At 34.7% G+C, this 24,269-nt stretch overlaps 1 protein-coding gene across 8 annotated transcripts in view; it reads right to left on the reverse strand.

Moving 5' to 3' along the window:
- SCLT1 (sodium channel and clathrin linker 1) overlaps nucleotides 1-24,269 on the reverse strand; it is a 231,338-nt gene that overhangs the window by 100,555 nt on the left and 106,514 nt on the right. For all 8 annotated transcript variants that reach the window (XR_004053269.1, XM_030916898.1, XM_030916893.1 and 5 more), the window contains one exon: nucleotides 2,576-2,666. Coding sequence is in view for 7 of the 8 variants with exons in the window: in XM_030916898.1 (XP_030772758.1) it covers nucleotides 2,576-2,666 (91 nt within the window). In the remaining variant the exon portion in view is untranslated. The remainder of the gene's footprint in view (nucleotides 1-2,575; nucleotides 2,667-24,269) is intronic.

A 24,269-nucleotide genomic window follows, 5' to 3' on the forward strand; every position in this document is an offset into this window, starting at 1 on the left:
CTAGTTTCCATTCCCACCAGCAGTGGATAAACACTCTCTTTTCTCAGCATTACCAGCATCTGTAATTTTCTGACTTTGTAATGATAGCCATTCTGACAGGTGTGAGATGGTATCTCATTGTGATTTTGATTTGCATTTCTCTAATTCGTAGTACTGAGCATTTCCTCATTTGCTTGTTGGCCACGTGTATATCTTCTTTTGAAAACTGTCTGTTTATGTCCTCTGCCGACTTTTTAATGCTTTTCTTTCTTGTAAAATTAAGTTCTTTATGCTGGATATTAGACCTTTGTCAGATGCATAGTTTGCAAATATTTTTTCCCATTCTGTAGGTTGTCTGTTTACTCTGTTGATAGTTTCCTTTGGTATGCAGAAGCTCTTTAGCTTGCAAATTTTTGTTTTTGTTGCAATTGCTTTTGGAGTCTTTGACATAAAATCTTTGCCAGGGCCTATGTCCAGAAGTGTTTCCACAGTTTCTTGATGAGAACTCAGCCATTAATCTTATCATTGCCTCTCTGGTCATTTTTCTATTGCTACTTTCAGGTATTCTCTTCATAATTGGCTGTCAGTATCATTGTGATGTGTCTTAAAGTGATTTTGTGTTTACTGATTAATATTTTCCACCAAATTTAGGAAGTTTTCAGCCATTATTTCTTTAATTTTTTTCTGCTGCCATCCCCCTCCCTTTGGCAGTTCCAGTTACACTTATGTTGTATTGCTTCACATTGTTCTATAGATTTCTGAGCACTTGTTCATTTTTCTTCAATCTTTTAAACTCTCTGTTCTTTGGACAGGGTAACTTCTATTGATCTGACTTCAAGTTCATTGATTATTTCTTCTGTCTTTCCCAATCTGTTTTTGAGTCCATCTAGTGAAATTTTTATTTCAGTTGCTCAACTTTAAAGCTCTCGAGTTTCTTCTTTAAAAATGATGTCCCAGTCCTCAATTAAAATTATCTATCTCTTCCTAGAGACTTTAAAAACAGATTTTAATTCCTTGAACATATATATAATATATAATAGCTGATTTGAAGTCTCTGTCTGCTAAATCTAACAGATAGATCCATTTAAAGTCAGTTTCTAATGGCTGCCTCCCTCAGCACCTCCCCAACAAGTATAGGTCATACTTTTCTGTCTAGTAATTTTTTATTGAAAACCCAATAGTGTAGATAATACATTGCAGTTACTTGTTTTGTTCTTTTGAGCATTATTTTCTTTTCTTTTCTTTTTTTTTTTTTTAGTTCAAGTAGACAATTATCTTGCTTGGTCTTGAAATTTGAAATCTATTCCACATACAGTATGCATCAGCTGATACATATAATTAGTTCTTTTTGCTTTCCACTATTGCTTTTATAACTAGGCCCTGTGCCTACATAATTTGAAGATCAGTCAAGATTTGGGCAGAGATAGGGTTCATCCTCTTTGTGGTTCCCTTGCTTCTAGAGATTCCCTTGTAATTTTCAGCTGCCTTTCCAGCTTTGGGCTTTGTCCTCTGATACTTCAAACAATAAGGAAGGCTTCAGTACACTGATGCTTCAGTTGCACACATTTCTCGCATGTATTCAATTATAAAAAGTAGTAAACTCAAATATCTAGTTTCATATATCTCTATCTTTCAAAAGTAGATTTCTCTTAGGTCTCTGCCTGCTTCTTCACTGGGTTCTCTGGGGTCCCTCCCCAACTTCCATATGCATAATTTAGTTGTCAGGCATGAATTTGGTAAGAATTTACACTCAGAATTTGGCTCTCACTTTTTCTGTGTGTTACTCTTGCTGCCAGTATTTCTTCTTTAAATCTCCTACTGCTTTTCTAGCCCTAAACTTTGACCTGGGTACCTTAAGCAAATACAGAGGTGCTTTCTGAAGCCACAGCTGTGGAGGTTGGGAGAACTGACAGGCCAGAAATCCAAAAATTAACAATTCTTATTTCTTTTACTTTTTTCTGTTTTGGGTGCTTTCTGGTGTTTTAAAAATTTATCCAAGTTTTAAAATTGTTACTTATGGAAGGGTTCTTGTAACACTTAAAAAAAATCTACCATTATTAGAAATCCATAATCAACTTTTTACAGATTGGGAATAAGGCTTAGAAAGTTACATAGCTAATAAGTCCCAGAGTGAGAATTTTCAATAATTATATCTATCTAAAAATAAAGCCTGACTTTTCCTTGACATCCTTCTGAAATTTCTCTATTACATATTTAAAAGAACCAGAGTCTATTATGCCAATAAATATTTTAGTAAATAACATAAAGGTAGTATTAAATGCTTGTTTTCCACCTGCAAATAACCAGTTAACTGAAACCTGATCTTGTATTAATTTGCATTTCAGTAATGATGTGCTTAAGTGGGATTATGATGTTTTATTGAATTAGGCTACAGAGAATGGAAATAAAAAGTTATTTATAAAGTTGTTTTCAATAACATAGCTTAGCTTCCTACTTTCATATTTTATATTTAAGGGTAATAAAATAATTAATTCATCTTCTGACAATCCTCTTTAACACCTAATTCAAAATAAATCAACAAAATAGAAAGAAAACTAAGCAACGGGTATCCATTTGTCTTAGAAATAGAAAATACCTTCTTTTCCATCTGTCCCTGCAGATCTTCAGTCGCGTTAGTTAACTCTTCCACTTTTGCTACAGCAACTCTCAGCTCTAATTTGGCTTGCCTAAAAAATAAGGTAAATTAATAAACACTGTTTTCCTAGACTGCTAAGAATAAAAAATTAGAATAGAAATCTAACTTTGGTAAAATCAATTCTACTTCTTGTGTATCGAAAATGGATCCATGGAATAAATTTTGGAAGATTCCTTTATTACTAATGAAAGCATGTAGAAGAGACTAAAGAAGAAAAAATATAGTTGAATGGTGAAGGGTACGAAGTAGAGGTCATGAATGCTTTATTTGGGTAAATTATATTATATACCAAAGTAATTCAATGAATTTCTTGAAAAAGCACTTTATCATCTTGATACATTACCTAACAAGAGCTCCAGTGCACTAAGGAGGATATACTTAGGTCTATAATATCCTTATAGAGATGGAGATTGGACTTTCTATGAAAATGAACTTAAACTTCAATACCTTGATCATTCCATAGACACCAGAAGTTTGTATTATGTAAACACTTAACATAAATTAAAATATTTGTCTCACCATAATACAATGTTTATTTTCTTCAGAGACTGTATTGGCAACAAATGAAAAAGACAAGTTTTTGTGAACATTCTAACAGAAGCAAGTAAGTTTCAATATCTTCTTGACTCCTCATAGGAAATGATTTTAGAACAATAAGACTTTCTTAGACAGAAAAAAATGATTTTTAATATTATCGTAATTTACCATTGAGTATAAAACACTTTATCTAAAGAACATATTTTTTAAGAAGAAAAATACTTTAGTGTAGGAACTGTTCCCTATTTCTTAATTATATTTTATGTATGTATCTAAATGTAAATCATATTTGTGCTATAAAACTTACAGAAATTATTTGATGCAAAATTCACAAGTAAATGTTAATTCATTTCCTTTTGACTCTGTCTTTAAAACTGCTTTGCTTATATAGTTATAAATTTCCTACAATAGAAAATACAAATCTAATAATAGCTGAAAACATCTCAGGTAGTTATTAGGGCCAGGGACTGTTGTAAACGCTTTGCAGTCATCTCACTTGACACTCATAATAAGTGTGAATTAAGACTACTATTATATCAAACTGAAGTAGAGGAGAGCAATGTTGATAGAGGTTTACCAATAAGCCCTAGGATTCACAATAAGTAATAAAACTACTATTTAAAGAGTCCCCTATGACAGACTGTCTACCCTCAAATGGTCCCAATAATATTTTATATGATGAGGCATTTAAGAAAATGTTTTGCTTTAAATTAACCAAGATTATTAAAAAAATCAAACAGGCCAGGTGCAGTGGCTCATGCCTGTAATCCCAACACTTTGGGAGGCTGAGGTGGGAGGATCACGAGGTCAAGAGATTGAGAACATCCTGGCCAACATGGTGAAGCCCTGTCTCTACTAAAAATACAAAAATTAGCTGGGTGTGCTGGCGCGCGTGCCTGTAGTCCCAGCTACTTGGGAGGCTGAAGCAGGAGAATTGCTTGAACCCGGGAGGCGGAGGTTGCAGTGAGCTGAGATCACGCCACTACACTCCAGCCTGGCGACAGAGCAAGACTCCGTCTCAAAGAAAAAAAAAAAAAAATCAAACAAAAATGTATTTTTTTCATTTGCAAAATGATTCGCCAAAGGACAAAACAAAAACCACCTTATTCATGTAAAATCTATGTCAGGCTGAGAGATAATTTCAGGAGTATATCTACAATCTAAATCAACAAATGATTCTACCAGTTATAAAATCCTATATATTTTTAAAGGAAAAACTTAAGGAATAATATATTTAAGTAGTAAGGATAAAACTGAGAAAACTCTGAATAAGCATAGCAACCACACTGATTTGGTTTTCTTACCTTCAGAAAGGATAAAATATTGCTTGTTCTACTTGTTTCATGGGATTGCTGAACAAGTAAAAATAGATAATGTATATTAGAGTATCCTGTAAACTGTAAGCAAGATAAGGTCATAGTATGATCAAGGAAAAAAAAAAGAAAGAAAAAAAAAACCTGTTGGAGACACAGAAAGCAAGGTACAATGTGGAGAACACTAGAGGCAGGGACCCAGTTCCATCACTAACTAGTAATATGTCTTACTGCAATTCACTTGACCATGCTGCACGTCTCAAAGACTTCATGTCCAACAACAGAGGTGGATTAGGCAATTTGCCAAGACCAAAATTCTATAATTAGATTCTTTCCTTATTTTAATCTAATTGGCCTGAGTCTATTTCTAAATTGTCTTTCAATTGTGTATTCCTTTTTCATTCTACGGCCCAAACTTTAGCTTCATTATCACTCATAATACTATTCCAATAGATTCCAAACTCATCTCTTCACTGATGGTCTCCTCTTTCGTTCATTCTTTATATCTTATCTGTTAAAAAAGTTATCTAGTACTAAAAACTCCTATTTAACAATGATTCCTGGATTCCACACTTTTTGGCATAAAGTCTACACTCCCCTACATGGCATATAAGGCCAGTCAATATCTAGCATCAAAGAGTCTCATCTCTTGCCAATTACCCCCATGTAATTTATATTCCAAGTATAATAAAACACTCACTCAGTGTTTCTTAAACACATCTTTGTTTCTTTTTTCACATGTTTGGTTGGACTAGTCTTCTCCTTCATTTTCTAACCAATTCCTTAAGTTTGACCTAGTTCAAAAGTCTCCCTATCTTCAAGTCTTCACTAATTTCCCCTTGGCGAAAACCCTATGTCTCAATACTTATAATATATAATACTTTATACATTATTGATTGACTACACTGTATTGTAATCAATACTATAGAGATTCTCCTTTGTGGAACTGTAAGTTCATAAAAAATATACAATGTAAGATAATTAAAAGCACAGATCACATCTTATTAATTTTTAAACCCTCAGGAGATAGCGCAGTACCTAGGGCACAGGAGACAAGTAAATCTATCATAAATGAATGAGAGGGCAAAAGGAAAAGGTGGGAAGAGGGAGGGGAAAAGGGAGAGAAGTAGTGGGAGGGAGAAGGAGAGGGAGAAGGAGGGAGAGAGGGAGAGAGAAAGAGAGGGAGAGAAAGAGAAAGAGAATGTTACAACTATATATTGATATTTTACCTAGATCTTGCACACCCAATTTAATATTCATGTGTGAAAAATTCTAGAAAAATAATTTATGAACAATTATTCCAAATATATATTATCTCATATTCCTTTGAGATGAAATCTCCTGCTACATAGGTAAAAAGAAAAAAAAATAGGCACTGGACTTAGACCTAATTTGGAAGTCATTATAAAAAAATTCTGAAAACATTCAAATTATATTATATTCACTAAAACACAAATACTATTTTTTGGGGGGCAAATAAGTAGTAGTTTTCCACACTGTTCCACAGAACAGTTAGAAAGTAAGTAAATAGTTCTTTATATCTACTTTTGGCATGAAGGGTTGAAAAAAATTCTAAAATAAAAGGCAGAAAGCCTATCTTCTAGAACTGACTCTACAAACACAAAAGGTATGTAAACTGGGCCAATCACTTAACTTCTCTGAGTCTTAGTATCTATAAAATGGATATAAAAACAGTTTTCCCATATAGTTCACAGAATTATAAAGTTCAAATAAGTTAATGCATATTAAAACATTTTATAAATTTTACTGTAGTTTATACAATGCAGCTACCATCATCATTTTGTCTTTCATTAGATTAAATTATCAGGAACTGTGTAGTAAAGTACTAATTTACAATTGAACTGGGAAAGCTCTGGGGATGCCTGAATGTCTAGCCTTGACTCTTAGCCAGTATATGAACAGCGGGATTTATGATGTGCTGTTTAAAGCATGAATCGCTTCCTGCAGCCTGCAAGTTGATTTGTTTACTGATGATTTTCACCAGGCATAACTAGATAGCCAGGCTAGGCTATGTGATCAGTGTGGCAAAAAAAAAAAAAAAAAAAAAAAAAAAAAATGACCCTGATAGGAACTCCTGCCTGGAGCTCTCCTGAAGCCAAGATTCATTGCACAGATTCTTGGTGGCTCAACGTGGAGATAAAGCATGTCTGTGTATAAATAAAGGCCCTAGGGTGCCTATGCTTGAATGTGTCCTGGACGCTATATGCTTGCCTATGTTCTTTTTCTGGCTGCACGATATCCTTTGGCCTTTAAATAAAAGCCTTCTGTAAGTATGCTCTGTGCAGTCTTGTGAGTTCTTTTAAATATTCACACTTTTAAAATTTTTGAAGGAACTAACAAAAATAATTCTAATATTATTTTATGAAGAAACTCAATAATTACATTTATACCATTTACATGCAAATGTTTTAGATACATGTCTCCCTGTGTATGTAATTTTAAAAAAGTCAAAAACAGTTTAACAAAAAAATTTGATTAAAAAAAAACACAATTAGTTAACTATTAATAATCTTGATGTCATAACTACCCAAGGATTTTACTTTTGCTTCAAATAAATATTCTAAAAAGCACATTACTTTATTTTCAGGTATGTTTGTTAATCCACTTTATATTCTTGGGATTTTTCATTAATGTATTTTTTAATTGCTTATGATATTAAACAGATTTGAATGACAACTTATTTATTATTATTATTTTTTGAGACAGCCCAGGCTGGAGTGCAGTGGCACGATCTCGGTTCACTGCAAGCTCCGCCTCTAGGGTTCACGCCATTCTCCTGCCTTAGCCTCCTGAGTAGCTGGGACTACAGGCACCCACCACCACACCCGGCTAATTTTCTGTATTCTTCAGTAGAGGCAGGGTTTCACCGTGTTAGCCACGATGGTCTCAATCTGCTGACCTTGTGATCCGCCTGCCTCAACCTCCCAGAGTGCTGGGATTACAGGCGTGAGCCACTGCACCTGGCCGACAAATTTAAAAAAAATAAAACTTCATTAAGCAAAATTTAATCAAGTATAACATAAAGGATAGGATATAATACCAGATTTAAATTATACCATCAATTTGGACAGAAATTAAAATGCTTTAATTATCAATACACTTTTTTGAGACTTAACATCAAGTACAATGAGTCTATTTTAAGACAAATTTTTGTTTCTTCCTGCACTCTCATACAAAGGGAATTCTAAAAATGTTTATAATACCTTTTTTGCATACAATGAAAACTGGTAAGATTTTGAGAGATACAAAAGCTAGTTTTTGCTGATTTGATATTCTTAATTTTTTCCTCTTTAGAACAGAAAAATGCATACGTTAGGTAATTTAATAAGGACTTTTGTAATTACCCAGTATAATAAAGCCGATCATTTACACTTAATAGCTTTAGAAAATCCTGAAACATAATTTTAGACAAAGTTCTAAACTTTTAAAATCACTACTGCTTTTAGGAAACCGAGTAAGTACCAAAACTGAATAACGTTTTATTTCAATTTTTTTCCTCTTCCCAATCTTTAGTGGCAGTCTAATAATGAAACCCATTCAAGGCAGAAGTGTTCTGAAGAAATTCTAAAAGCAATGGATATTATAATCCATACACTGAGCTAACAAAACTTTCCAAAATAGTGGTTCTTCAGTTTTTGAATACATTATTTATGTATTATTTACAGAAACTTGAAGTTAACTCAAAATTATACATAGTTTTAGGTAATTCAAAATTCTAATTTCTATGTTAGATATAATATTCTATGATACCAGTAGTAGTGTCCATACTTTGTGTGTACGAAAGTGAGCTTTTTGCAACTAATATGCACAGGCTTTTTCACATCATATATGGATAGGCTCAATCTGAGACTTATTCAGAATGTCCGCAGGCAGTACTTGGTCATCTCTGTTTTTCAGAATCTCTACAGGGGATTCTGATGTATATTCACTGCCTTAGATTTTATAAAATAACTACAGAATTGACAATTTACTCTTGTAAACAATGATTACAAGTATAGTCTTAGAGTCATGTAACTTTGGGTAACACTGACAAAGTGCAGAAAATATTAATTCATACTCATTGATCAGACTATTGAAATCTCTTATTCAACAGACATGCTTGCAACATGTTTACTTCATGCCTGCAATGTTTGAGGTGTTGCAATAATGTGGTACAAAACACACAAAGGGTTTTTCTCCTTCACAGATGATCATATCTACCCTACCCAATTTAAACTTTCAGCTCAATAAGGTAATTATAGCACTATAGTAATCTTGAGGAGGGCCACAAAGCAATCATATGTTAAGCAACACAAAAGATTAAAATAAAACATTATGATTCTGAGTATGCAGCACATTTACATTTAGCTGGGAAAATACTGAAGTGAGAGGTATTTAAAGCAAGAATTGGCAGAGGAATTATGTATCTCACAAGAAGAGATAGAGAAAGCTTTAGGAAAAAACAAGATAAGCACAAGCATAAAGGTAGGTAAGTGTAGGAGTTATTTAGAGAAGATGAGAAATAAGACTGTAAAGGCCATGGGGACTACAATGTCAATGTCCTTAATTGACAGTTATCTGTATCGATTTAAAGGCAAGTGGGGGAACTGCACCAATAATGGTATCACAGCTGCACTTTAGAGATTTAAACCTGACATTCGTGAAAAATAGACTAGAATGATAGTTCTGTCTCTCTCTGTAACCAATATGTTATAATAAATGAGCAAGAGGGAGGAAAAGTCTAAACCAGAGTGATGACAACAATATTGAGAGAGATGGTACAGGTTTCACAAAGAGAATTTAAGGGATTCTATGCATTCATACTTTGAACAAATATTTATTGAATGCTTATAATATGCCCGACACTGTGAATATAATTTGGACATGTTGAGCTTTAAGAGCTTGTGGCTCATCAGTTTTTTGTTTGTTTTTCCTGTATTTCAGGAGTCCTAGAGTTATTTTACTGAGCACCTACATGTACCATACCAAGCGCTGTCTATTGAGCAGCTACATGCACCATACGAAGTACTGTCATCAGCACTGGTGATGCAGTGGTAAACAAAGAAGATAAAGCCCCTGTCTCATAAAGTTCATATTGTAATGGAGGGAGACAGGCAATAAGCATTTCAATAAATCAGGTAATTAAAGAAAGTGACAATGTTATAAAGAAGATGATACAGGGAAATAGGAAAGACATGGGTCATCAGGTACATCTATGGTAGGAATATCTGAGCTGCGACCTAAAGGATGATGATGAAAACTGAAGGAAATTTAGGGGAGGAGAATTACAGGCAAAGATAATTAAGAATAAATGAAAGAATATGAGAAAAACAAAGAAATGACAATTAAGCCGGAATGTATCACAGAGAAAAAAGTATAAGATAAAGTCGGAGAGGAAGTTTACAGGTCAGATCACATAAGGGCCTTCTGGATACAGTAGGAATTTTGGAATGTGTTCCAATTGTAATGAAAATACACTGGAGGGTCTCAAGCAGGTAAATGATGTGATATATTGTGTGGAGAATGAATTGCAGTGGAGTAAGAGTGAAAGCAGGTAGACCAGAGAAAAGGGTACTGCAAACAAGAGACAGTGGGGTAGAGGTGATATTGATGATGAGTGGATTTGCGATCATCTGTACACAGAGCCAACACGAGCAGAAGTAGAGATGAAGCAACAGAGAGCAAGCAAGCAAAAATTCTGAGGTTTGATGATGGCATTAGCTACTAAGATGGGGAGGCCCTCTACTCCTTCATAGCCATTCTGCTTTTATAAGTTTAAATTCTGAGGTTCCATGTATAAGATTTCTTTTTTTTTTTTTTAAAGGAGTTTACTGTTAAAAAATAACAAGTTTGAAAACCACTGACCTAGCAATTCAATTATGGAAATCAACAAAGAGATCAAGGTCAGAGGTGTATACTTGGGAAACGTTATTGAGCTGAAAGTTTGAATTGGGCAGGGTGGATATGATCATCTATGAAGGAGAGAAATTGAGTCACATGGTTAGAAATCTAAGAAATGTACACTTTTCATAGGTAGGATAAGGAAATGGGGGAGGCAAAAGAGGCAAAAAAGAAAAAAAGCAACAAAAGTCAGAGAAGAAATCATGGCATAAACACAAAAGTCCTGGTAGAGAAATGTTCAAGAAAGGTAGAAAAAAATCATTCGTTAAGGAAAATCAACAACCAAGGAGAATGAGGGAGGCATTTTTAAGGCATAAAAGGTACCAGTAATTCTTGAGGAGAAGAATAGATAGGTGGGGCTAATCCAAACTGAAGAAAACTCCAAAGAGTGACTATAATAAATACAGATTCTTCCAAGCAACATCAAAGAATGGGAAGAAGAAAGTATCTGAGGACTCACCAGGGAGGTCTATACATCTGAGGTCTTAAAAAGAACCCTGCAAAAGAGAAACTAAGATTTCAAAACAAAAAGAATATAACTGAAATATACAGAAGGGAACAGAAGGAATTTGGGATTGTACAGTTGGCAAGAAATGGGGGTACAACATAATAGAAAGAGGAGAAAGAAAGAAATGGTTACTCTGGTCCTAGAAATTACAGCAGCAACAAAAAAAAGGCAGATTTCCCAGGTCTGGGAGGTAAATAATCCACTATTTATTACAATGCTAATACCAACTCCCAAATCTACTAGCAGGTAATTTGTAAATATTGTATATCCTACCTACAGAGGTTGGATACTAAAGTAGAAGGGAAGTGGGGAAAGACAGTAAGTTATATTACATTGCAACATTGCAAGGAAGGTAATTTCATTTTCATTATAGCAATGAGAAAACTGAAGTTCATGCAGTTAAACAACCTACCCAAGTCACCAGTAAATGGCTGCTTTAGTCTGAGTATCTGTGTCCCTGCAAAATTCATATGTTGAAATCTCATATAAATACAACCTTCATATAATTCTCAATGTAATGATATTATGAGGTGGGGCCTTCTGGGAGGTGATTAGGTCATGATGGCAGTGCCCTCGAAAATGGGATTAGTGCCCTCATAAGAGGCCCAAGGGAGGCTTCTTTGCCCCTTTTACTGCATGAAGACAAAGAGAGAAGGTGTCATGTACACTCAGGAAACAGCCCCTCACCAAACTCCAAATCTGCCATCTTTTTAATTCTGAACTTCCTGGCCTCCAGACTGTAATAAATATATTTCTGTTGTTTATGAGCTTTTCAGTATGTGGCATTTTGTTATAGCAGCCCCAATGGATTAAGACAATGGCAGAGTCAGAATAAAAAACTAGAGCTGACTTCAAAGCCTATGCTTTTTAAATTTCATACCAGACAGAACCACATTTTTAAAGATAGGTAGAATAATGTAGAGTATTTGCAAAAGAAAGTTATAAACAACAATTAAAATATATTTTGACAGAAAACAGTCATCTACTCTTAGAGGCAAAAGTTCTGAACGATGATGTTATGTATTTGTTTTATTCTTGCCAGACCCCTAAACAAGAAATGTTAATATTAATTAACTGTGGCTAAGGTTCCACTCTTGACTAGTGTGTTCTAAAAGTCTAATAATCTTGTTACTGTCTCTTAAAGACTGAGAGAAAAAAAAAAAACATTATTGAATAAAGGTGACAGTAATCCCTTTAAATAACATTAAAGTAAAACAGTGTGAAGAAATAGAAAACTGACAGCAAAGCCCTATTTCTTATCTTAAAACCTGTTTTTCATGCTCAGAAAACTAGCTGCCAACACATAAGGAACTGTCTGGCAATTCTATGACTAAGCACATCTGCTCAGGGCCATTTCTCACATGGGATTGTTTCCAAGACACACTATGAATTAAAACTAGTGATCCATGAATTCCAGATTTCCATAGCATTTTTATAATAGAAGACACAATATTATTTAAATTGGAACAGGAAACATCTGAGAAAAATATGTTATCTCAGCTAAAATAAAACTATTACCCGGCAAAAGTACATGTCTTTTAAAAAAATAAGATAGTATATAAAAATTATCAGCACATACATTTTTAAAGAAAAAAATACGCATTTGTAAAAAAGATTAAAATGAACACAATGAATATATACAAACTGTGATTTATATAATTTACCTTTTCAGATTTAATATGATAGAGCAATACTAAGAATTGCATTCCTATCAATCATATCAGCTCTAATGCTCTTCAATGAAGCCACTTATGTATAAGTAATTTTGCTATCATATTTTAAAGATGTTCTGGATTTTATTTCATATTTAAATATAGAGAAACCACTAAACATAAAAAATATTTAAGGCTCTAGCACCCAGTCAAATTTTGAGATTATTGGTAATAAAAACATTTAAAAGTCAATATAGCTTAAAGGCTGGATCTATAACGAGAAACACTATAAATCTTTTTAATTAATTGTGCAAAGCTTCTATTAATTATATTAAAATGATTTTTTTCAGGTGTGTTGTTTTGGAAATCAAACTTCTAAGTGGTCACACATTTCTGTGTAGCTGAAGGAGATAAAATATAAAATAGAATTTTTAAAAATAATGACAGTTCAAGAAAACAATTGTGCCCTGAGAGGTCAAAGAGCAAAGGACGCAAATAGAAAATCCACATGAATAAATTAGCTTTGTCTCTCTAATAAAGTGCAATTTAATTATTTAATTAACTGACTCACTCACTCAAGTATTTTTTTGATCACCTGCCATATGTCTAGTACTGTGCTAGATGATGGCAAGATAAAAATCATCAAATCATAATCCATGCCTTCCAGGGGCTCAAAGACTAGTGTAGAGAGATGGATTTGTAAACAATAAAGTGTTAAAAATGCTGTGACAGTGTAAGATATCAGATCTAACCAACCGCATCTTGCTTCTAACCTCCAAACTCTCTTTGTCCATTCCTGGGCACAGGCTGAATTAGCCTTGGGAAGGAATTTAGTTTTTAGTTTAAATAGCCCTTCCCAAAAGCTACACTGTTCTCGTAAAATGAATGAAAGGCCCCGAGCCACCAAGTTAGGATGAGAGGGGCTGGAATTCTAAATATTACCAGCCATTTAGTCTGGAGGTCGTAAGATTTGCAACTTCCCCAATTACTCTTGAAGATAACATTACTATCGTAAACCTAAGATTGTTCTTTTAAGATGTCTTTCCAGGGTTTTGCATTTCTGACAACCGGATGGCCCCACCTGGACCTGCCAACCGGTTCTGTGGCCCCTACTCAGGAACTGATTCAGCATAAGAGGACAGCTTCAAGTCCCTGTGATTTCATCCTTGAGCCAACCAATCAGCACTCCTGATTCACTGGCCCCTACCCGCCAAATTATCCTTAAAAACTCTGATCCCTGAGGGTTTTCGGGGAGACTGATTTGAATAATAATAAAACTCTGGTCTCCTGCCAAAAAAAAAAAAAAAAAGAAAAAAAATGCTGTGACAGATGTATGTGCAGTCTACAGTTGAGGCACATGGGAAGAAGGCATGTTTGGTACACAGGAGACTCAAGCTGAATAATATGTCAAGTTGAATAATTTGGATTATATCCTATAGGTATTTAGTAACCATTGAAGGAGAGTGACATGATCAGACATATTTTAGAAAGATCACTTTGATAATAGTATGAAAAAGGAAGATGGAGGCAGTAAGTTAATTTAGAGGTTACAGCTATAGCTCAGATGAGAAAGTAATGAAGTGAAAGATCAGAGAGACATTTATAAGGTAGAGTTGGGACAGAAAAGAATTTATGATGTCTCCTAGTTTTCTGAATCAGGAATTGGATGGTACAATTCACGAATATGGATAAAAGATTTGAGAGATAATGATAAGGTTAGTTTGGAGCCTGCTGCTTTTCAGGTGTCTCTGAGCCATGTGGGTAGAGAGAACCAGGAGAACTTCGAGCTAGAAAAATTTAATGAGATCTCATCCTCATAGAAACTGTCGAAGCTACAAAAGTGCCCTTGAGATGAAATGGGTCAAATTAAAATAACTTTGAGGCTATCACATTATACATAAACTTATTATAAAGACTGTTTCTACCCTCAGAGCACAGATGTACATTTTTAAGTTCTCAATGAATATAAATTGATTTGACAAATTATAGGCTCCTTATATGAAGATAATATCTATGTCTGTTAATGAGATAAGTCCTTAGTGGCTAAGTTATTATTATTTTGAGATGGAGTCTTGCTCTGTTGCCCAGGCTGGAGTACAATGGCACAATCTCAGGTCACTGCAACCTGTGATTCCTGGGTTCAAACAATTCTTCTGTCTCAGTCTCCCAAGTAGCTGGGATTACATGTGCCTACCACCACGTCCAGCTAATTTTTGTATTTTTAGTAGAGATGGGGTTTCACCATGTTGGCCAGGCTGTTCTCAAACTCCTGACCTTAGGTGATCCACCCACCTTGGCCTCCAAAAGTGCTGGGATTACAGGCGTGAGCTACCATACCTGGCCAGCTAAAATTATTATTATTATTATTATTATTATTATTATTATTATTATTATTTATTTATTTTTTTGAGATGGAGTCTTGCTCTGTCACCCAGGCTGGAGTGCAGTGGCCGGATCTCAGCTCACTGCAAGCTCTGCCTCCTGGGTTTACGCCATTCTCCTGCCTCAGCCTCCCAAGTAGCTGGGACTACAGGTGCCCGCCACCTCACTCGGCTAGTTTTTTTTGTATTTTTTTAGTAGAGACGGGGTTTCACCGTGTTAGCCAGGATGATCTCGATCTCCTGGCCTCGTGATCCGCCTGTCTCGGCCTCCCAAAGTGCTGGGATTACAGGCTTGAGCCACCGCACCCGGCTAGCTAAAATTATTTTTAACAAATATTCTGATGATGTTACTCTGATGAAAAGTTAATAAGGAACCCAAGCAAATGCTTTACTTAGTCTTTTTTTTTTTGAGATGGAGTTTCACTCTTGTTGCCCAGGCTGGAGTGCAAAGGTGTGATCTCAGCTCACCGCAACCTCTGCCTCCCAGGTTCAAGCGATTCTCTTGCCCCAGCCTCCCTAGTAGCTGGGATTATAGGCATGCACCACCACGTTCAGCTAATTTTGTATTTTTAGTAGAGACGGGATTTCTCCATATTGGTCAGGCTAGTCTTGAACTCCCGACCTCAGGTGATCTGCCCGCCTCAGTCTCCCAAAGTGCTGAGATTACAGGCGTGAGCCACAGCGCCCGGCCACTACTTAGTCTTTATAGTACATCCTTTTAAAAGATAACATTGGTTATTCCTAAAAATATATAATAAATGACAATCTTTCCCTTCGAAGACTTTACAAGGCAGGCATAAAATCTAAGCACATGAGAGTTGGAATATAATTATCATCATAACTCAGTTGGATATATATTATAAATAAATATATAAGACAAAAAAGCACCTCTGGAAAAACAGTATAAATCTAAGTTTAAATGAATAAATACTGAGTAGGTTCACAAGAATGAAAGAGTAAAAATCTGGTAGAATGAATGAGAGAAGTCTTTTGGGAGAAGGCAAGTTTTAACTAGGTTTAGAAATTACAAATTTTCTGAGAAACAGAATGATCTAAGGCAAAAAGGAGGTTACCAAAAGTTTTTCTGAGAAACAGCAATATGACTACTTTTCTGTATAACTGGAGGGTTGAGGAAGATCAGGTCAATGAAGATTCTTAAGAAAACAGCCTGAAGAGTTTTATCAACTATGACAACGTATCACCAAAAACTCTCAAAATGAAATATGATTAAAGCTTTAATTATAAATTCACATGATTTTAACTTTTTTGCACCACACTATCAGACAACAAATGAAATTAATATGTTTCAGTATAAGCACAAACTTAAACAACTGTAGTGCTTAAGGAGTTTCTAATTTAGTTATTCTTGGCATGGTTACATAGAGCATCTCAAAACCTAAATTCTGGTAATGTCAATATGCCCATCATTCAGAATCTGTCATACTTGAAAGCAACACCCTCTTCCCTAAAAGAAGCATCTGCTTATCCTTATGTTCCTTCAAATCTGTGGCAGGAAAAGCAAGTATAGTTTTATGTATACAACTCTGAACTGCTTAATGTTAAGCTATGGAATACTGTCAGTAAATATTATGGCAAAGTTGCTCATGGACAATTAAACACTTAAGACGTTTTAGGCTTTGGAAAACTGCAACTAGTTTTATCAATCTCTAAACTCAATTTATAATCCTTAGGCCCTAATGTCCACGCTAAATGAATCTTCCAGGCAGATGTCAAAAATCAAAGTATCTACTCATCATACATTTTCCCCCCCAATCAACTCTCCTACTTGACTTCCCTACTGCTGTGCATACTGTCAGAGAGCCAGGCTTAGATGCTCACTAGATTAGCAGTTGCAAGATGTGAGTTCTAATTTGGCTTTTCCACGAATTTGTTGTGCAACTCTGGACAAGACAAATAGTTTCTAAGCCTTTGGTTCACTTTGAGTTTTCTATAAAATTAGGAAGTTAAACTAGATGAACATTAACATACCTTCTAGCAATAAAATTTCATGATTCTTCCCCTGTCCTTTAGTCCAATATTATGAAGTTCGGCCCATTTTTTCCTATATAGATTTTTTATATGCATTTTTATTCTCTATTTCCATTACTATAATATGATTGTAGGTCTTTATGAACCAGTTTCCTTACTCATCCTTCCAGGATCTCTACCTTCTAATTTATCCTAAATGTGCCAAAAATCTTATATTCTTTTTTTCCTTCTACTCTTTTCTTAACCTTGAACTTTTACACTATTCACTCCATGACCTATTATCATTATCAGCTGTAAAAGATGTTTTCATTTGTTTATTTTTATTTTTTGCTTATTCCCAATCCCTTTCTCATTCTCCTCCATTTCATAAGTTCACATAAAAATGTGATATATCCTCAGATATACACATTTACTGGTAAAACATATATTGTTATTACAAGCATGTGTTTTATGCTATAGATTCATATATTTTACTTTTTAAATATAAACATTGTTTTCTAGTTCTACCCATGTTGCTGTAACTACATCTTTTCATGTAAATATGTGTTTCTAAATGATGCACAGTATTTCACAGGATGTAATTACCACGTTACTGCTCATTCCCTTAGTCACAGATACCTAGGTTGTCTTCAATTCTCTACTTCCACAAATAGCCTCATTCCACAGAGACAATCATTAACTTGAAGTAAGGATCACGTTTTTTACTTGCATTTTCCTGATCGCTGTAACTTTTGAAATGCTTATTCATATCCTTTGCCTAATTTTTGATGAGTTAATTATTCTTACTGATACTTAATCAGTTAATGTGTCCTTAACACTAATCTGTTGTCAGTTACAATACATGCACTGTAAATGTCTTCTCATAGACTATGAGTTGTCTTTTCATTTGACTCATACTATTTTTGTAACAGAAGCCTAATCTTTTAACATATTTAAGTAAAGAAATCTTTTCCTTTTTGCCTTGTATTTAAATCTTTTGCTTTTTTCATGACAGGCTAATTTTAATTTTTGTAGAGATGGGGTTTCACCATGTTGGCCAGGCTGGTCTCAAAATCCTGACCTTAGGTGATCTGTCTGCCTCAGCCTCCCAAAGTGCTGGGATTACAGGCATAAGCCACTGTGCCCAGTCTAAATCTTGGTTAAGAAGTATTTCTCTAAGGAGAGGAAGCACAGCAAGATGGCTGAAGAGAACTCTCCAACAACTGTTCCCCTGCAAAAATACCAAATTGAATGACCACTCACATAAGAAAGCATCCTCATAAGAACCAAAAAATCATGTGAGTGATCACAATACCTGGTTTGAACATAATATCAAGGAAAGAGGTACCGATGAGTGTAGGAAAGACAGTTTTTCATTACCTATACAAACTGCCCACAACCCCAAGCAGTGCAGAGTGGACAGATAATTTGTGTGCTAGAGAGAGGGACAGTGAAGCAAGTGCTGAACTTTGCATTAGAACTCAGTGCTGTCCTGTCACAGCAGAACACAACACAGGCTAGAATTCCACCAGCACCCATGGAGGGAGCATTTAGACCAGCCCCAAACCAGAGGGGAATTCACCGTCCCAGTGGGAGGAAACCAAGTCTCTACTGCCTTCACTACCACTGACTAAAGTAGCCTGGGCCTGGAATAAATTTAAGTGGTAGTCAGGCCACAAGGACTGCAGTCCTAAGGCAAGCCCTGGTGCTGCACTGGTCTCAGAGGCAGTGCACTTAGGGTACAACCCAGTGTGACCAGCAGTGGCAGTCAAGGGATTGCCTGTGTCATCCCTTCCCAAACTCCAGGCAGTACTGCTCCAAAGAGACTCTTTCTGCGTGGGGAAAGGGGAAGGAAGAGTATAGAGGACTGTGTCTTGCAACTTGAGTACCAGCTCAGCCACAGTAAAAGCACCAAGCAGATTTCTGAAGTCCCAGATTCTAGATTTTTGCACCTGAATGGGTTTCTAGACTCACTCTGTGCTAGAAGAGAATCCACTCCTCTAATGGGATGCACCCCATCCCGGCAGAATTCACCCCCTGCTAACTGAAGTGGTCCTGGGCCTTGAATAAACATCAGGCAGTGGTGGCTGCAGGCCTTGAGTTAGCCCCAGTACTGTACTGGTCTACAGGGTTTCAGGTGTGACTCTGTGTAGTGCTAGCTGTGGAAGCCATGAGAATGGCCACGTCACCTCTCCCCAACTCCAGACAGCACAGTGCACAGCGAGACTCCTTCTGATTGTGGAAGGAGTAAGAGACTTTGCCTGGTTACCCAGGGAATTATCCATCATCTTACCAAAGTCTAGCAAGTCTGTGTATACAGGAGGATCTAAGAGAACCAGCATTCATGGTTCTGAAATGGCTTCTGCAATGTTCTGAAATGGCTGCAATAATTGCAGGCTTAGGTTACAACACTCAATTTGTTTTAGATTTGTGGAAAGCCCACTCAAGAAGGAAGAATACAAACAAGCCAAGACTGCAAAAATTACAATAAATGCCTAACTCTTCATTGCTCAGATACCAATGAGCCTCCACAAGCACAAAGAACATTCAGGAAAAGCATGACCTTACCAGATGAACTAAATAAGGCACCAGTGTAACCAATCCTAGAGTGATAGAAATATGTGACCTTACACACAAGGAATTCAAAGTATTAACTGCTGTTTTGGGGAAGCTCAACAAGTTTCAAGATAACAGAAGGAATTCAGAATCCCATCAGAAATTTGACAGAGACTGAAATAATTTTTTAAAAGTCATGAGAAATTGTGGAGTTGAAAAATTCAGTTGAAAAACTGACAAATGCATCACTCTCTCAAAAGCAGAACTGAAAAACTAGAAGAATCCATGAGCTTGAAGACAGGCTATATGAAAATACACACTCAGAGGAGAAAAAAAGAATGAAACATGCCTACAAGATCTTTAAATCAGTCTTAAAGGGGCAAATCTAAGAGTTACTGGTCTTAAAGAGGATGTACTAAGAGAGATGATGTAGAAAGTTTATTCAAAGACATAATAACAGAGAACTTTCCAAACCCAAAGAAAGATATGAATATCCAGGTACAAGAAGGTCAAAGAACACCAAGCAGATTCAAACCAAATAAGACTACTTCTGGACATATAATAATCAAAGTCTCAAAGGTCAAGGATAAAGGATCTTAAAAGCAGCAAGAGAAGAGAAGCAAATAATATGTAAAAGAAAAACTGTCCTTCAAACATAGAGGAGAAATTAAAACTTTCACAGAAAAAAAAAAAAAAAAAAAAGCTTATGGAATTTGTCAGCACCAAAACTGTCTTACAAGAAATGTTAAAGGGAGTTCTTCAATCCAAAAGAAAAGGATGTTCATTAGTAACAAGATATTATCTGAAGATATAAAACTCACTGGCAATAGTAAGTACACAGACAAATACAGAATTGTCTAACTGTGGTTAGACACCTTTAATTCTAATTGTGGTGTATAAACCACTAATATCTTTCGTCAGAAGACTAGAAGACAGACTTACCAAAAATGATAAATACTACAACTTTTGAAGAGATAGACAACATAAAATATATGTAAATAGAGACAACAAATCAAAAAGCAGTGGAGATGAAGTTAAAGTGTGGAGTTTTAAATGCTCTTTGCTTATTTTTCTTTATAATCAGAGTTAAGTTGTCATCAGTTTAAAACAATTGGTTATAGTATTTGCAAGCCTCGTGGTAACCACAAAATAAAAACCTATAATAGATACAAAAAAATCTGAAAAGCCAAGAAATTAAAATCTACTACAAGAGAAAGTCACTTTTACACAAAGGAAGACAGAAAGGAAGGGAGGACCAACGATACCATCCCAGAAAAAAAGTAACAAAATGGCAGTAGTGAGTCCTTACGTATCACTAATAACACTAAATGTAACTGGACTAAATTCTCAAATAAAAAAAGAGTAGCTGAATAGAAAAAAAATAAGACCTAATCATATGCTGCCTACAAGAAACTCATTTCATCTATAAAGATACCCAAAGACTGAAAATATAGGAAATATTTTCAATACTTCCATGCAAACAAAAACCCCAAAAGAGCAAGAGTAGCTATACTTATACCAGATAAAATAGATTTCAAGACAAAAATTGTAAAGAGAGTCAAAAATGTTATTATATAATGATAAAGGGGTCAATCCCACAAGAGGATATAAGAATTGTAAATATATATGTACTCAATGCTGGAACATCCACATATATAAAGCAAATATTAGAACTAAATATAAAGTTAGACACCAATAAAATAATAGCTGAGAACTTCAACACCCCTCTTTCAGAACTGGACAGATAATCTACATAGAATATCAACAAAGAAACATTAGATTCAATTTGTACTATAGACTATATTGACCTAATAAACATTTACAGAGTATTTCATCCAATAGGTGAAAAATACATGTTCTTCTTCTCAGTACATGAAACAGTCTCAGGGACAGAACATATATTAGGCCATAAAACAAGTCCCCAAAATTCAAACAAACTGAAATTATATGAAGTATCTTTTCTGACTACAAAGGAATAAAACTAAAATTCAGTAACAAGAAGAGCCTGAAAACAACACAAACACAGGAAATTAAACAATATGCTCCTGAATGACCATTGGGTCAATTAACCAATTTAGAAGGAAATTTAAATATTTGTTAAACAAATAAAAATAGAAGCAATATATCACAACCTACAGATACAGCAAAAGCAGTACTAAAAGTGAAGTTTATAGTAATAGACACCTCCATCAAAAAGTAGAAAAACTTCAAATAAACAACCTAAGGATATTTCTTAAACAACTGGAAAAGCAAGAGAAAACCAAACTTAACATTAGTATAAGAAATAATAAAGAGCAGAGCAGAAATAAATAAAATTCAGACTAAAAAATACAAAAGATAAACAAAAAAAAGTTTTTTTTAAAGACAAACAAAATCAACAAAGCTTTAGCCAATCTGATAAAAAAAAATACGGAAGACTCAGGTAAATAAAATGAGATGAAGAAGGAGATATTACAACTGAAACCACAAAAATTCAAAATATCATTAGAAACTATTATGAAAAACAATATGCCAATAAATTAGAAAATCTAGAAGAAATGAATAAATTCCTAGAAACAGCTGACCTACCAAGATTTAACCATGAAGAAATACAAAACTTGAACAGACCAATAACAAATAAAGAGATAGAAGCGGCAATAAAAAAATATCCCATCAAAGAAAAGACTGGGACTTGATGGCTTCATTGCTGGATTCTATTGAACATTTAAAGAAGAACTAATACCAATCCTACTCTAACTATTCCAAAAAATTGTGAAAGGAATACTTCCAAACTTATTCTATGAAGTCAATATCACCCTGATACCAAAACCAGACAAAGACACAGCAAAATAAGGAAAGCTATACGCCAACATCTCTGATGAACACAGATGCAAAAATCCTCAACAAAATATTAGGAAACTCAATTCAACAACACATTAAAGAGATCATTCTTCATGATCAAGTGGGATTCATCCCAGGGATGCATGGATGGTTCAATATGTGAAAATCAATAAATGTGATATATCAACAGAACAAAAGACAAAAACCATATGATAATTTCAATTGATGCTAAAAAAGTATTTGATAAAATTCAACATCGCTTTGTGATAAAAACTCTAAAGAAAACCTGGGTATAAGAGAAACATGTCTCAACACAGTCAAAGTCATATATGACAAACCCACAGCTACTGAATGGGGAAAAATTGAATGGGGAAAAACTACTGAAAAGCTACTGAATGGGGAAAAAACCCACAGCTACTGAATGGGGAAAAACTGAATGGGGAAAAACTGAAAGCCTTTCTGCTAATATCTGGAACAAGACAAGGATACCTACTTTCACCACTGTTATTCAACACAGTGTAAGGAGTCCTAGACAAAATCGTTAGACAAGAGAAGGAAATAAAGGGCACCCAAATTGGAAAGGAAGAAGTCAAATTATCCGTATTCACAGATGACATGATCCTATATTTAGAAAAACCTAAAGATTCAATCAGAAAAACTATTAGATTGGATAAATTAAGTAAAGTTGCCACATACAAGATCAACAAACAAAAATCAGTATTATTTCTATATGCCAACTGAACAATCTGAATAAAAAAAAAAAAACCAAGAAATTTACAATAGCTACAAATAAAACAAAATACTCAGGAACAAATAACCAAAGAAGTAAAAGAACCCTAAAAGAAAACTATTAAACTTTGATGAAAGAAATTGAAGATGACACAAAACAATGGAAAGAAATTCCATGTTCATGAATCGGAAGAATTAATATTGTTAAAGTATCCATAGTACCCAAAGCAATCAAATCTATAGATTAAATGCAATCAAAATATCAATGATATTCTTTACAGAAATAGAAAAAAATCCTAAAATTTAAAGGGAACCAAAAACGACACAGAATAGATAAAGCAATCCTGAGCAAAGAGAACAAAGCTAGAGTCATCACATTAACTGACTTCAAATTACACTACAAACTTACAGTAACCAAAACAGAATGGTACTGGCATAAAAACAGACACATAGATGAATTGAACAGACAGAGAACCCAGAAATAAATCAATGCATTTACAGTCAATGCATTTTCAACCCCTATTTCTCGCCATAAACTAAAATCAAATCAAAATGTATCAAAGACTAAATCTAAGACCTGAAACTATGAAACTACTAGAAGAAAACGTCGGGGAAACACTCCAGACATTCATATGGGTAAAGATTTCTTGAGGAGGACTTCAAAAGTACAGGCTACCAAAGCAAAAATGTACATATGGGATCATTATCAAGCTAAAAAGCTTCTGGGCAGCAAAGGAAACAATAAGTAAATGAAAAAACTCACAGAATGGAAGAAAATATTTGTAAACTACCCACTGGACAAGGGATTAATAACCAGAATTGGAATATGTAAAGAGCTAAAACAACTCAAGAGGAAGAAAAAGAACAAATAATGGGCAAAATATCCGAATAGTCATTTCTCAAAAGAAGACATACAAATGGACAATATGTATACGAAGAAATGCTCAAATGATTTGTGGGTTCCCCATTCGTGGGTTCAACCAATTGCAGATTGAAAATATTTTTAAAATAAAAATAATCAAAATCAGATTACTTAAAGTATATGGGAAGATGTGCATAGGTTATATATAAATACTATGTCATTTTATATAAGGGACTTGAACATCTGTGTATTTAGAGGTCTGACTGTGTAGCACAGGTATCTCCTAATAATCTTGGTTTCAGTTTCTTCCCATCCTAACCGATCATACACACAAGAAGATATTGACAGAAGCTTAACAAAAGGAAGGAAAAAAAAACACCCATAGGGAAAATTACAGCATCATCAGC

This window comes from Rhinopithecus roxellana, chromosome 2, assembly GCF_007565055.1.
Source record: "Rhinopithecus roxellana isolate Shanxi Qingling chromosome 2, ASM756505v1, whole genome shotgun sequence".
Lineage (NCBI taxonomy): Eukaryota > Metazoa > Chordata > Mammalia > Primates > Cercopithecidae > Rhinopithecus > Rhinopithecus roxellana.